General features: G+C 36.7%; 1 protein-coding gene and 1 pseudogene across 2 annotated transcripts in view; both read left to right on the top strand.

Annotated features, from left to right (window-relative positions):
• The window catches only part of Cert1 (ceramide transporter 1), a 79,771-nt gene that overhangs the window by 15,320 nt on the left and 49,439 nt on the right, over nt 1-15,012 (top strand). For both annotated transcript variants that reach the window (XM_090331847.1, XM_090331846.1), the window contains exon 3: nt 5,658-5,774. In XM_090331847.1, coding sequence (XP_090187973.1) covers nt 5,658-5,774 — 117 coding nt within the window. The remainder of the gene's footprint in view (nt 1-5,657; nt 5,775-15,012) is intronic.
• On the top strand, nt 11,736-12,593 carry LOC150064409 (large ribosomal subunit protein eL6 pseudogene; annotated as a pseudogene).

Here is a 15,012-nt window from a genome sequence, read left to right as displayed (position 1 = left end):
TCTACTTCATTTGTAGGCTAGAAGGACAAAAAGGAAAAATTAAGAGTTTTCAACCTGTAAGTCTAGGGAGAACCCTACAGCATTTAGGCCCAGTACACTAAGAAAATGTAACTAGATAGGAGATAGAGATGGAGGAGGTACACCCCAAAAAGTAGCTTACAAGACTCCACCTCAGTACTGGGTATAGTGGCATCTCTATGACTACCAAAAAAAGCCAGAAATTGAGCTGAGGTTCAAGTGGTAGAGTGCTAGCCTTGAACACAAATGCTCAGGGGCAGTGTCCAGTCCTAGGACCATCACACACACACACACCCCAATGCAAAAATGGACTATGGACTAGAGGCGTGGGCCAAGCGCAAAATCCTGAGTTCAATCACCATTACTAAGGAAAGATAAAATAAAAAGGAAGAAGGAAAGAAAATGGAAAGGAGGAGAAGGGGAAAATGAAAACATTAGATGCTACCTAGTCCTCTACCAGCATGTCATGAAATTCCTGGAATTTCATTCCTGGTGCTTAAGCTCTGAATTGAAAGTACTTCTTAAACTTAAAGAATTCTTAAGGAACTGAGGCTCAAATGGAGAAAACACCGTTCATCTGCTGCTATCTCAGAAGCAAATGTCTTGTGCACCTGGATCATTGTCATCTGTCGGGGATTAATTAACTGGGATTAATATAACTGGGATTAATTAATATCATGGTTACAGAAGTAGGTTTCAAAAGCATTGGCTTTGGGGCCAGCAGTGTGGCTTACTGGTAGAGTGCTTGCCTAGCATGCATGAAGCCCTGAGTTTGATTCCTTGGTACCACGTACACAGAAAAAGCCAGAAGTAGTGCAGCTCTAGCCTTGAGAAAGTTCAAGGACAGTGCCAGGTCCTGAGTCCAAGCCTAGGACTGGCCAAAAGAAAAGAAAAGAAAAAACTCATATTAATTACTGGGAAATTACACATGGTTACAGTATATTCCATCTAATCTCTCTCTGTCAGTCTCCCTTCTTAACCCCTTCCCAAAACAATCAGAAGAGTGGATTTGAGAAAGATATAGGTTAGACAATGGAGTGTTCTACATCACAATCTCTTTGTTTCTGTGGTATTCCCAATTTTGAATATGAATATGAATATGTAATTTGTAAAGTCAGATAATTAATTTCCTTTCCTATCCCACCATGCTTATATTAGTTAGCATATGGGCACATGAATTAAACATTTAGACTTGTTAATTTACTTGGAATCAAATTGTTAAGCTTGTGACATGAACTTCTTTACTATTCTCCCTCATTCTCATTTTCCCTTGTTTTTCTCTCTGTCATTGCCTTCTCCCCTCGCACCCCTCCCCTCCAAGACCGGGGGACTGAACTCAGGACCTGAGCACTGTCCTTGGGCTTTCCTCAAGGCTAGTGTGCTAGCACTTGAGCTACAGCACCACTTCAGGCTTTTTCTGTGTACGTGGTACCAAGGAATCTAACCTGGGTCTTTGTGCATGCTAGGCAAGCGCTCTATGACTAGATCAAACTCCCAGCCCTGTGGAAAGAGACCCTTAAAAAAAAGAGGAGAACAGGAAATTATTCTTTGAGCCATGCTGGCACAGCAGCATATAGTTTCTAGTTGCAGCAGTGACAATCATGACTTAAAAGATTCAGAATCTAGAGTAGTCCCTATACATACATACATACATACATACATACATACATACATACATACATATCATACCTGTGGTGCAGTCTCAGCACAAATTTTCTCAGTCCATATTTCGTAGCAACTTAAGTTCCTTGATACTTTGTAAATAAACTTCTTTCCTTAAGTGAGCAACAGTCTCTATTGTTCGTAATTTAAAACACAGATTTCATGTTGTTTGAATCTAATTGAATTTCTTTAACTTTTTCTCGGGCATAGAAATTTAATATTTCTAGAAAAGATGCTAAATGTAGACAATTATAAATGTTTGAGCTTCATGAATGTTTGCCAAGCTATTTGAAAATTTGTTAGAATTACAGTCAAATTGCCAAGAAAAGCCAGCCAGGCATTTTTCTGGTTACCAGAACCTGAAAAAGTTGCCAAGGTTACTGGCTTAGGTAATTTACTGAGGCTGCTGGAATCCCTAAAACCGAGCCATTGAAAGTAAACCTCAAATTCTGAGCTTGAATCTGTCCAAGTCTTTTCTGGACTTGAGGGCAACTGTGTGCACAGGCCAGATTGAAAACACTCTGAATTGAATTCTAGCTGTTATTTCTTAAAACATGTGACAAGTTTGACAATGTGAATCCAAGCAATTAAGTTCCAGCTAAAACATACTTTTCAGAACAGAATTCAGTCCAAGATCAGTCCCAAGTAAATCAGTAAGCCCAAATAACTAAACATAATTCAGTCCCAAATAACTAAACAAGAATAAGCCAGGAAATTGCTTCTGTTTTGGGAAAAGACCTGAACCGCTGTCAAATCATTTCAAACCACTCAAACTCAAGATGAACCACATGTGAGAATTATCAAGGAAACCTATATGTATATATGTATGCTTGCAACGGATGAAAAATGGACAGTTTTAGCAAGTCCATTTGACTTTTTCTCCTTCTAAAAGAAGGAATCTTATCACACAACTTTTTTTTTTTTTTTTTTTTTTGCCAGTCCAGGGCTTGAGCTCAAGGCCTGAGCACTGTCCTTGGACTTTTCTCAAGGCTAGAGCTCTGCCACTTGAGCCTCAACACCACTTCCGGCTTTTTTTCTATGTATGTGGTACTGAGGAATCGAACTTAGGGATTTGTGCATGCTAGGTGAGCACTCTACCACTAGGTCAAACTCCCGGCTACATCATCTTATTTTTAACATTTAAGTACTCAGATTGTGGAGGAGCAACAGAAGTAATGCAAAACCTTGGAAAATACTGTAGTATTCTCTTTATTCTCATAATTTGTTACCTTCACAGAATGCCTTTTTTGTCTCTTTTTTTTTTTTTTTGCCAGTGCTGGGTTTGAGCTCAGGGCCTGAGCACTGTCCTTGGGCTTTCCTCAAGGCTAGTGTTCTACCCTGAGCCACCACACCATTTCTGGCTTTTTCTATGTATGTGGTACTGAGGAATTGAACCTGGGTCTTTGTGCATGCTAGGCAGGCACTCTACCACTAGGCCAAACTCCCAGCTCCTTGTTGGGGTTTTTTTGACTTATTTTTTCTGGACATAACTGTCTTCCTTATTCTTCTTTTTTCTTTTTCTTTTTCTTTTTTTTCCTGTTCTGCTTTGGAGCCCATCTTAGTGCTTGAATTCAGTCTGGGTGCTGTCCCTGAACTTTTTTGCACAAGGCCAGTATTTCACCACTTGAGCCACAGCTTCATTTCTGGTTTGGTGGCTAATAAGAGTCCTATGGACTTGGCTGGCTTCAGACAGTGATTTTCATATCTCAGCCTCCTGTGTAGCTAGGATTACAGATGTGAGTCGCTGGCACTGGCCTATATTATTACTTTTGGAAACACTAAAGTGTTCACTTTTCATCTTTGCCTACTCATTGCAACTATGTATTGCTTAATAGAATATGTTCTAAGAAATGTGTCACTATCTAATTTTTCTCCTTGTGTGAACATCCCAGAGAACACATAAACTTAGCTGGTATTGATCAGCCACTGGTAGCCTAGGATGCAATTAAGAAACTCACTGAACAGGCATATAAGGTAGCTGCTGCTTTAATATGGCATGCTGTTTCATAGTAAACATTTTTTTGTAAATTAAGATGAAATATTCCAACCTAGGTAAACCAGTAACATAGTGATTATCATGTACTTAATTACATTTAGAATAGTGTTTTACATCTAACAGCACCATCTGTTTATTAATACCCATATAGCCACAGACTTAGGAGTAATGCACCCCATAAGGTAGCTTCCGCATTACTGGACAATGTCAATTTGTCAGCTTTCATTAAAATCTGATGAAACCACTGTAGTGTAGCCATCTATCATTGACCAGAAACATGATGTATACTTTTTCATTTTGTATCCTCAAATTTGTGTCCATAACTTTTAGCTTGTTAATTGATGTGTCTGTTCATTATATAGCCAGGGTAGCCTTGAAGTCTGAATCCTTCTGTCTCAACATCCAGAGTGCTGGGATTACAGATGTGCTCTGTAATATCCTCTTTTATGTTCTATATTCATACTTCCTGATGTGGGGTGTGTATTGTCTTGTTTCTTCATTTTGCTTTTTTGTAGTATAATTCTCTTCTACTATAGTCCCCAACATAGCAATTCAAAACATATTTAACTTGTTTGTATCTTTTTGCAAGTCAGAACTGTGATTTATCTTTTTTTTGCGGGAGTGGGTCATGGGGCTTTAACTTGGCCTGGGTGCTGTCCCTGAGCTCTTCAGCTCAAGGCTACCACACTACCCCTGTGCCTGGGCGTTGTCCCTGAGCTCTTCAGTTTAAGGCTACTACCCTACCCTCAAGCCAAGCCCCACTGCCTGTTTTCTAGAGGTTAATTGGAGATAAGAGTCTCAGGTTCTTTTGTGCCAGGGCTTGCTTTGAACCTTGATTCTCAGATCTCAGCCTTCTGAGTAGCTAAGGAGTACAGGCATGAGCCACTGCCCGTGGCTGATTTATCTATTTCTTAAAAGAAAAATTGTTTCATAGACCAAAGAACATTGTAGAACTAATATTGTTTTTGCTAACAAACAAAGGGTAAAGATATAGAGATGAATGCTGTCAAAGGAGTGAAAGAATAAACCCTTTCAAAACATAGAACAAGTTTATTATTCTGGCCAGAAAGGATTCTCTACCGATTATGGGAAAGAAAATTGATTCTACCCTATTGTTTAAGAAGTGGTAACTGTCATGTATCCTGTTATATGTGAATTTCTGTTGAGGGAAAAATGGACATGGAAAACAGAGTTTTTTATTCAAAAGTACTGATTCAAGTTGGCTCTTGCATTCGGTGCTTATACTGTGATGCAGAAGGTTCCTTAGTTTCTTACATAGTTCTTGTAATGATCATTTTATATTTATTTTTCATTAAAAGCTTTCTTTGCTGCTACTGTATATACATGTAAAAATAGATTAATTGTAGATATTTGGGGGAAATGTTAACACTTATTAAATCATTAAATTTAATGGAATACAACTTCATAATGGAAAAGTATCTTTTTGGTGGTGTTTCTACTACTAAATAACATTCGTCTGTGTTTTTGAAATAGATTCCAGCTCATTTGTAGGAGTAATGAATAAAAGTTGGATTTGGTAACTTGACAAGTGTTCTATAGCCTTGAGATGTTTTCAGAAAACTTAATTAAATAGATAAACTTAAAAATAACAGGTCTTCCCAGGCATGGTGGCTCACGCCTATAATCCTAGCTACTCAGAGGACTGAGAACTGAGGATCAGGGTTCAAAGCCAGCCCAGGCATTAAAGTCCATGAAACTCTTAAGTCCAATTAATCACCAGAAAACTGGAAGTGGCTCTGTGTCTCCATTGGTAGGGCGGTAGCCTTGAGCTGAAGAGCTCAGAGACAACGCATAAGCACAGAATTCAAGTCCCATGACCTCCCCACATCCCCCCCAAACAGAAAGAAAATAACAAATCTTCCAGAAGCATAAGTATGCTTATGTTTTTGTTGGAGGGTAGAAGATTTATAAAAGTATAATTAGCTTTTCTTTCATTTTCTACCTTTTTCTCCCCCCACAGCCTCATGATTTTGATGAATGTCGATTTGATATTAGTGTGAATGATAGTGTTTGGTATCTTCGTGCTCAGGATCCAGATCACAGACAACAATGGATAGACGCCATTGAACAGCACAAGGTAAGACTTGTAGTATTTACCCATTCATGTAAACCTAGGAAATAATCCTAGTACTATCTCCTCTAAAGCAATCTTGATACTAATATAAAGCATGTTACTTAAAAAATTGAATGCTGTTTGAATGGTAAGATTAAAACAATACAAGTACAAATTTTGAAAATATTTTTATTTGTAATACTTGAGTTTTTTTAAGGTTGTTAGGGTAATTGTTTTTTAAGGTTGTTAGGGTAATTGATATTTTTCATGCTGGGCACCAGGAGCTAATGCTTTAAATTGTAGTTAATCAGGAGGCTAAGCTCTGAAGATTGAGAAACTGATTCTAAGCAACCAACAAAAAGTCCAGCTCTGAAGATTGAGAAACTGATTCTAAGCAACCAACAAAAAGTCCAGCTGGAGACTTGTTCAAGTAGTAGAGTAGCACCATTTGTGAGGAAGCAAGGCAAGCAAAGTCTCAAGGCCCTAAGTTCAATACATGCACACAAATAAATATGCATACACACATATCTATATATGAAGCTACACACCTTTTTTCTTAAGACATATCTTGACTTATTTAGGATTGATTTACAATAAATTAAAAATGATCTTGCTGTAAGGATTTTTGAAATAGTATTGGATTGTAAAACTGATATTTAAAAGCTTCAGTATTTTTATAGTCATATGTAATTTTGGTAAATTTTTGGCATTAGTGTGAAAATCGTTTAACCTTTGTAAATACAAAGTTAATGATAAACGTAAGTCTGATATCAATATATAAATTTATAATTTAAAGCTAATCTTTTGACATTAGTAAGTGGTAAGTAGGCTAAAGAACCATACTAATAAATCTAACTGATTAGCTATATTATGATATGATAAAAGATAAAAATCAAAAATCACTCCTGTTGTTCTGGAGTGTTACCTGTTCACATACTTGTCTATACTTGTGATGCAGGTTTCAAAGACTTGTAGTTGAAATACCTGTTCTAGTTATTTTTCACCGCCAATAATATACATGTATACTGTATACATGTATACCGCAGAACAAGAAAAACTAGTCTGGCATGCAAAAGAACATTCTTCTTGCTATTGATCATTTGTTAGCTTTTCTTTCTTAGTTTATGATAATGAGCTTTTTTTCTGTATTTTTGCTTTATTGGCTTAAGACTTTTTTTTTTTTTTTTTTTTTTTTGCCGGTCATGGGGTCTGAATTGAGGCCCCGAGCACTGTCCTTGGGTTTTATCAAGGCTAGAACTCCTGTATGTGGTATGGAGGAATCGAACCCAAGTCTTCATGCATGCTAGGCAAGCATTACCATTAGGCCAAATTCCCACCCCAAGACATTTTTTTTTAAGTCTCAATTATCTTGCTATGATTACTTCAGTGGAATTAAATATGGAAAATTGACTTATACTCTGGGCCTGGGCAGTGTCCCTGAGCTTATTTTACTCAAGGCTAGCACTCTACCACTTGAGCACCACTTCTGACTTTTTCTGAGTAGTTTATTGGAGATTAGAGACTCATGAACTTTCCTGCCCATCTCAGCCTCCTGAGTAGCTAGGTAGGTATGAGCCACCGATGTGTAGCCCATTTTTGTATTATTTTAAAGACAGGTGAGTCAGTATTCCATATTCACAATGCTTTGGAAGTAATAACATGGATTCAGTCTCTGAAGTTGAGCTGACTTCTTTTGTTGTTGTTGTTTGTTTTTGTTTTTGTGGATTATGGGGCTTGAACTTGGCCTGAGCACTGTCCCTGAGCTCTTCAGCTCAAGACTCTACTGCCGTACCCTTGTCAAGCCCCACTTCACGTTTTCTGGAGATGAGTGTCTCAAGTCCTTTTGTCCCTGAGCTTGCTTTGAACTTTGATCCATAGATCCCAAGCTCCTGAGTAGCTAGGATTACAGGCATGAGTCACCTCGCCGGCTTGAGCTAACTTCTTAAGTATGTATTCTCAGTTGCCACAGTGGCATTGCTCAGTTATAATAAGGTATAAAAGAGTTAATAATGTATTTGATATTACTTGCCAAAGTAACAGATATGTGGTAATTTAATTTTATTGTATTTAATCAGAGGTAGCCTTGCCACTAGTGTTTAAAGAGGTTAAGTAGAATTGATTTCTGTATTTCCAACTTTGATGACCTTTAAAGATATAATCCTGGTGATTTAGGATTATTTTTTTTGTTTCAGTTCAGCAAATTTCATTTTAATTTATTGTACTCAGTAAAGTACGGAATTTCTGTGCATTGTTCTGTGCATGGATATATTCTGAATGTATTTTGTATTGTTGATTTCCTTCTATTATTGAATAATGATTAGAAGAATATTTGGCTCTCAAATCAAATGTTATTGGGGCGGAGGGTTTGGCCTAGTGGTAAAGTGCTTACCTAGCATGCAGGAAGACCCAGGTTCAATTCCTTGGTACACATATATAGAAAAAGCTGGAAGTTGGTGCTGTGGCTCAAATGTTTACCACTTGGCCTTGAGATAGCCCAAGGATAGTGCTCAGGCCCTGAGTTCAAGCCCCACAACTGGAAAAAAAGAAAGCAAATCAATGTTATTTAAGCTAAGATAACAGATTTTGAGTGATTTCAAATTCTTAGAAAAATGTTTAGTGCTTAGCATTTTCAAAGAAAGAAGGCACAGTTGCAGGCAGTTTGTTAATGCAAACATTTTATTTCTAAGGATAGTTTATTTGAAGATAATTTTTAATTACTATTGATAGCAGTTATCTAATGTACACAGAAGTACAATATGTTATATGTAGTTAAACAGCATATCAATGAATATTTCAGTTAAGTATGAATTGTAAAGAATATATCATTTTTAGTTATTTAACACAAAAGAGAAATTCTTTTTTTTTTTGCCAATTGTGTGCTTGAGCTTACAGCCTGAGTACTGTCCTTGGGCTTTCTCAAGGCTAGAGCTGTACCACTTGAGCCACAGCACCATTTCAAGCTTTTTTCCTATGTAAGTGGTACCAAGGAATTGAACCTGGGTCTCATGCATGCTAGGCAAGTACTCTACCACTAGGCCAAATCCTCCTGGCCCAAAAGAGAAATTTTTAATGTTGTTACCAGACATAATCATATAAAAGTATTTTTTATGATTTTATTTTCTCATAGACCAAGAATAGGAGATAATGAAATGCTTCCTTATTCATTCTTCAGTATCACTAAGAAATATTGACTATTAAGCTTAAATTTAGTAATTTTACTATGTAAGCACACATATTTGTGTCTTGACCTTCAAACCTAACATGAAGTTGTAAAGAGAGTGCTAATTATGGTAGGATCTGTACTTCTTTTTTATTTTGCCTCTCTTTCTCCCCCTTTTTTCCCACCGTTCTACCACTGAGTTATACATCTTCAACCCAATGGATGTATGTTTGGGGAATCACCAAGTAATAGTTGCTGTACTAAGTGCTTTACATGTTTTACTTTCCTTAAAGCCTCCTGAGAAGTAAGGAACCTATTATTTTGTAGAAAAGGAAAAGGAAACAGATTTATATTAAAATTAAGGATATTAGCCAGGTGCCTGTAATTTTAGCTACTCAGGAAGCTGATGTCTGAGGATCATGGTTCAAAGCCAGTCTGAGCAGGAAAGTCTGTTAAACACTTATCTCCAATTAACGCTAAAAAGTCAGAAATGGTGCTGTGGCTTAGAGTGGTGGAGCAACTAGTCAAGCACAAAAGCTCAAAGATCACACCTAGGTCCTGAGTTCAAGCCCCAGAGCCAGCACCAAAAACAAGACTTCAATTGAGAGTATACTATCTTTTAGTCAATGATGTCTTAGGGTTTGATTTATCCTCTCCTTAACAATTAAGCACTGGTAAACTTTGATTATTTGTCAACAGTTTCTATAAAAACAAATTCGTGTATCACCAGAGTTTTCTTACCACATGTATACAGTATGAACTCATCTTTCTATTGCTACAGTGGGTAATATACATTGTATTGATCAGTGTTTTAGCACTATACTCTTGTGGCCTGGTTTGGAAAACAATAAAATTCAATCCTGATTTCTAGCACTGCTTGATTAATCTGTGACTTTGGTAAATTGTCTACAGGAGGAAAGATGGAATATATAAGATATATTACCATTCCTTCATCTCCAAACAAAAACTAGTACAAAAAATAATCCAAGTCCAATAAGCCAAGAATTGTGTTTCACATATGGCCTGGGCTCCTATAACTCCAGCTTATTTAGTTTATTTCTCACTTTTTCAGTGCATTAACTGCCCTTGGGATGATCAGATGGTATATTTGGGACCGTAGATAGATCTGTCAGTGGGCTTTCATTTCACTTTCTATGAAGGTGAAAGAGTGGGACTTTTTTTTTTTTTTTTGGCCAGTCCTGGGCCTTGAACTCAGTTCCTGAGCATTGTCCTTGGGATCTCTCAGGGCTAGAGCTCTACCACTTGAGCCACAGCACCATTTCCGGCTTTTTTCTATGTATGTGGTACCAAGGAACTGAACCCAGGTCTTCGTGCATGCTAGGCAAGCACTTTTCCACTAGGCCAAACTCACAGCAGGAGTAGGACTTCTATAGAGTTTTTCTGGTAGGTTTTAGTAATTTTTAACATGTGAAAGTAGTTGTTGAAGATTTCTGTTCCCTCCCACAGGCCTTTATATTCATTATGGTATCTAAATATTGGTACAGTTTGTATATATATCTACCCTATCTCTTTTTGTTCCTTCCCCCATTAAAAACAATAGTTCTATGTTACAGAGCTTCATGATGTACTGATAATGAACATTTGAGAATTAATGTATGCCACATATGATAAAAAGCACTTTATTACATAATACATTGTTACATTCATATGAAGTTATCATGGTTATCTTATTTTCACAGACTAGGTAGTTGAGGCACAAAGAGGTTAAGTTACATATTCATGGTTAAACTCTATTAGTAAAAGGAAATAGCATTTAGACTTAGATCTATCTAACTAGAGAACCAGGACTTTGGCCAGCAAATGTTTCTACTATCCTACAAGTTGATTTAAATCATAGACTCCTTCTGACTTGAGACAACACAGCTTATTTTTATGAGTTTGTTTTTTTTTTTTATCTCCATCTCTCATTTTGTTTTGTGTTGGTGAAAGTTCTTTGTAAATCAAAAGGGATGTATGTGTGTGTGCTTATATATGTATGTGTGTGTATGTAGTTAAGTTTTTAATTGCATTAAATGAACATTATTCTGGTAAAACTGTGACCCTGTATTATTAAAGGGCTTCATGGAGCATTTTCTGCATAACAAGTTTATCAGAGAAGTGTGAAAAGCTATTGATTAAAAATTTGTTAATAATAAAAATTTCATTAATTGAAACTGGGAATCCTTTTTATACTTGTGTGCTTTTATAAATTATTACCATATAAACAACTTTGCAGGTCAATCTGGTTTCGTTAGAAAAGGCTTAATACAAAATAATTTTCTTTAACTACTATATTATATGCTTTATATAACTAATATTATGTATTGAAACCATTTATCTATTTGTATCTTATGATAGAGGAAAGAAGATACAAATCTTTTATTTCCTCTTTACATTTGAGAGTTTCAAATTTTGAGAGGAAGATAATCTAGTAACTACCAGAGTTGCCCATAGCTCTGCTGTTTCTTAGATAATTTGTATAAAAGTCAGAGCAGAGTTACAATTGACCTTCACTAACAGTCACAGGAATTTATTCACAGTAGCTGGAGTTAATTGCTTAGTTGTATGTAATAATCATTCATAGTAAGGGAATCATTTCTTACTTTTTGAAATCTAAATACAGTTTGTTTCACAGTTGGATTTCATTGATGAAGCTAGGCAGGAAATATGATAGCTTTTCTTTAGGATAGTATGTGCGTTCCCGTTTGTGTGTGTGTGTGTGTGTGTCTGTTTGTGTCTTGAGTATATCTGCTCTCGAATAAACATAATAAAACTATCAACAATACAGTGGAATTAAAAAGAAAATAAACTTCCCGTCTTGCAAGATGGCGGGAGAAAAGGCTAAGAAGCCAGACACTAAGGTGAAGAAACCCGTAGCCAAAAAAGCTGGTGCCGATGGCAAGGTGAAGAAGAAGGCTACTGCCAACGCTAAAAAGTCCAAGAAAGCGGTCCCCCACTGCTACCAAAACCTGGTACTGGTCCGAGGAATTGGCAGATATTCCCGGTCTGCCATGTATTCCAGAAAAGCCATGTACAAGAGGAAATATTCAGATGCTAAGTCCAGGGTTGAAAAGAAAAAGGAGAAGGTTCTTGTGACTGTCACAAAACCAGTTGGTGGTGACAAGAACGGTGGTACTCAGGTGGTTAAGCTTTGGAAAATGCCTAGATCCTACCCCACTGAAGATGTGCCTTGGAAGCTGCTGAGCCATGGCAAGAAGCCCTTCAGCCAGCATGTGCAAAGGCTGCGGGCCAGCATCACTCCAGGGACCGTCCTCTCATCCTCACTGGGTGCCACAGAGGCAAGAAAGTGGTTTACTTGAAGCAGCTGGGAAGTGGCTTACTACTTGTGACTGGACCTCTGTCCCTCAATCGTGTTCCTCTACAAAGAACACATCAGAAATATGTTATTGCCACCTCCACATAAATTGATATCAGCAGGATGAAAGTCCCCAAACACTTCACTGATGAATAAAAAGAAGGTGTGGAAGCCCAGGCACTAGGAGGGCGAGATCTTTGGCACAGAAAACGAGAAATACGAGGTTACAGAGCAACGTAACGTTGATCAGAAAGCTGTGGACTCACAAATCATACCCAAAATCAAAGCTATTCCTCAGTTCTAAGGCTACATGAGATCTCTTTTTGCTCTCACAAACAGAATTTATCCTCACAAGATAGTGTTCTAAACCAACAAGAGCCTAATTAAGTCATTAATACATTAAAAAAAAACTTGTCAGTCTTTATAGTCTGCTGTTTTTTTGTTTTTGTTGGTTGGTCATGGGACTTGAACTCTGGGCCTGGGCGCTGTCCCTGAGCTCTTCAGCTCAAGGATAGCACTTGAGCCACAGTGCCACTTGTCTGCTGTTTTTGAAAGCTATATTCACCTGAGCCAACATCTGTAATTCAGTCGACCTAATGAAGTAAATAACTTTTTTTTTTTTTGACCAGTCCTGGACTTGGGCTTTCTCAAGGTTAGAGCTTTACCACATTTTTTTTTCCCTCTATCACTTTTCACAATAGTTTTTGCTAGGTTCTTGTAGTTGGAAAGACCTTTTATTAAATTGGCAGAAAGTCTTGAGAATATTTTACATTCAACAATAATGAAATACAAGATTTAGTATACAATTGTGTTTACTATATTGTCAGGAAGGTCTTACATTTTGTCAAAAATTCTTACAAATCAGTATTTGAAAAGCCTAGACAACATAATTAAAGAGAGATTTAAAAAAGGAAGGAAAAAAAAGGTCAGGGACTGGGGAATTGTGAATCAATGGTAAAGTGCTTACAAGGCCCAGTGTTTGATCCCCAGAAACACTGAAAACATACAAATACAAAATATTTGCATTGCTATTTTATATTACAGGATATCCATGTATTTAACAAACATGATAAAATACTGTACCATTAATCATACTAGAAGTACAAATGCTATCGTATATTTACCAAGATACTTTAAAGGAAAAAAGGGACAAAAATGCTTAATACTGAGTGTTTTAACAAGTACTTTCATATATTGCTAATGGAAGCTATAAATTGTACAAACACTAGTGAAGTTCATTTGGTGATATTTACTAAAAGTGAATATAGTGTCCATTTATAGCAAATGAATATTAATAATTTGAAAGTACCTCGTATGTATCTTTTATTTAGACTTTTATTTTAGTAGTTGTACAAAGTGGTTACAGTTGAACATGACTGTTTATGAGTATAATGAATCTCTACACAAATCCTAACCCATGTTCCATAGAAATGGTAAAATTGCCTCTCTTCAAGAAAGTTTGGAATAGTTTATCTGCAAGGAGAGTTTGAACTTCTATTAGAATATTTTGATTATACAAGGGGATTTCATTGTGATCTTTTTTATATGCATATAATGCCCCTTGATCAAATTTAGCTGTGCTTTTATGCTTTCTTACCTTCCTCCTCTTCTCAAAACAATTTCAGCAGGCTTCCTTGTTCTTTTTTCATACATGCATAGTAAGTACTTCGTATTCTCCCTTCTTTATCCCCTACTTTTTCCATTCTTCCTAAAGTAACCAAGCCCTCACAGAAGAACATTTTATATTTTTGAGTGCTCTTATTTAAAAACAATCTTTTTTCATACATGCATAGTAAGTACTTCGTATTCTCCCTTCTTTATCCCCTACTTTTTCCATTCTTCCTAAAGTAACCAAGCCCTCACAGAAGAACATTTTATATTTTTGAGTGCTCTTATTTAAAAACAAACAAAAAAGGCCCTCAACGATTTTCCAGTCTCTTGTCCCCAGCTATAGTTAATCTAGGTTAATTCCATCCTCCTTGTTTATTCATAGTTTTTAACTTTTCCATGCTTAATGTTTTTGCTAGCCTGTGATGACCTTCTGTCTTTTTGCTTCATTTCAGCATCAACTCCTGATGCTCTAATCTTTTGGCATTTTCCAATGTAAAAAAGAATCTGAATGCTGTTTCATACCAGGATAATATAAACTGGTTGTATTTTATCAGCTCTAGCTAGTTACATATTTATTTAAGTTTAAAGTCAGGAGTCAATAGAATTTACACAAGTATAACTTTTTTTTAGTTGGTCGTGGAACTTGAACTCTGGGCCTGGGCATTGTCCCTGAGCTCTTAAGTTCAAGACTAGTACCACCCTACCCCTTGAGCCACAGTGCCACTTCTGGTTTTCTGGTCGTTAACTGGAGATAAGAGTCTCATGGACTTAGTGCCCAGGCTGGCTTTAAACCTTGATCCTCAGATCTCAGCCTCCTTAGTAGCTAGGATTACAGATGTGAGCCACTGTAACTGGCTTAGTTTGTAATTCTCTTACAAAATGTTTCTTTAGTTATGAAAAAGATATGGAAAAATCCAGTTAAATAGATCCCATATTATTACTAAAGAAAATGTCATTATATGCTGGAAAAGTCATCTTTGTACATTAGTTTTATATTGTATTTGAATTTTTAATCAGGAGGTGATACTTCTGGCAATCCATTGGGGCAGATTTCTGTGGGTTGCATCACTTAGACATAGTGACAGTTTTCTAATTTTAGTCACTGAGTATATTGAACATTTTTTCTGAGAAAAAAATACAGAAACAAAAAAAAACCATTTTTGGTGGAAGAAGTC

The sequence above is a fragment of the Megascapheus bottae genome, chromosome 4, assembly GCF_031878675.1.
Source record: "Megascapheus bottae isolate mThoBot1 chromosome 4, mThoBot2.hap1, whole genome shotgun sequence".
NCBI classification, from domain to species: domain Eukaryota; kingdom Metazoa; phylum Chordata; class Mammalia; order Rodentia; family Geomyidae; genus Megascapheus; species Megascapheus bottae.
Note: the sequence above shows the minus strand (reverse complement) of the source record. Positions and strands in the feature narration are given on the sequence as shown.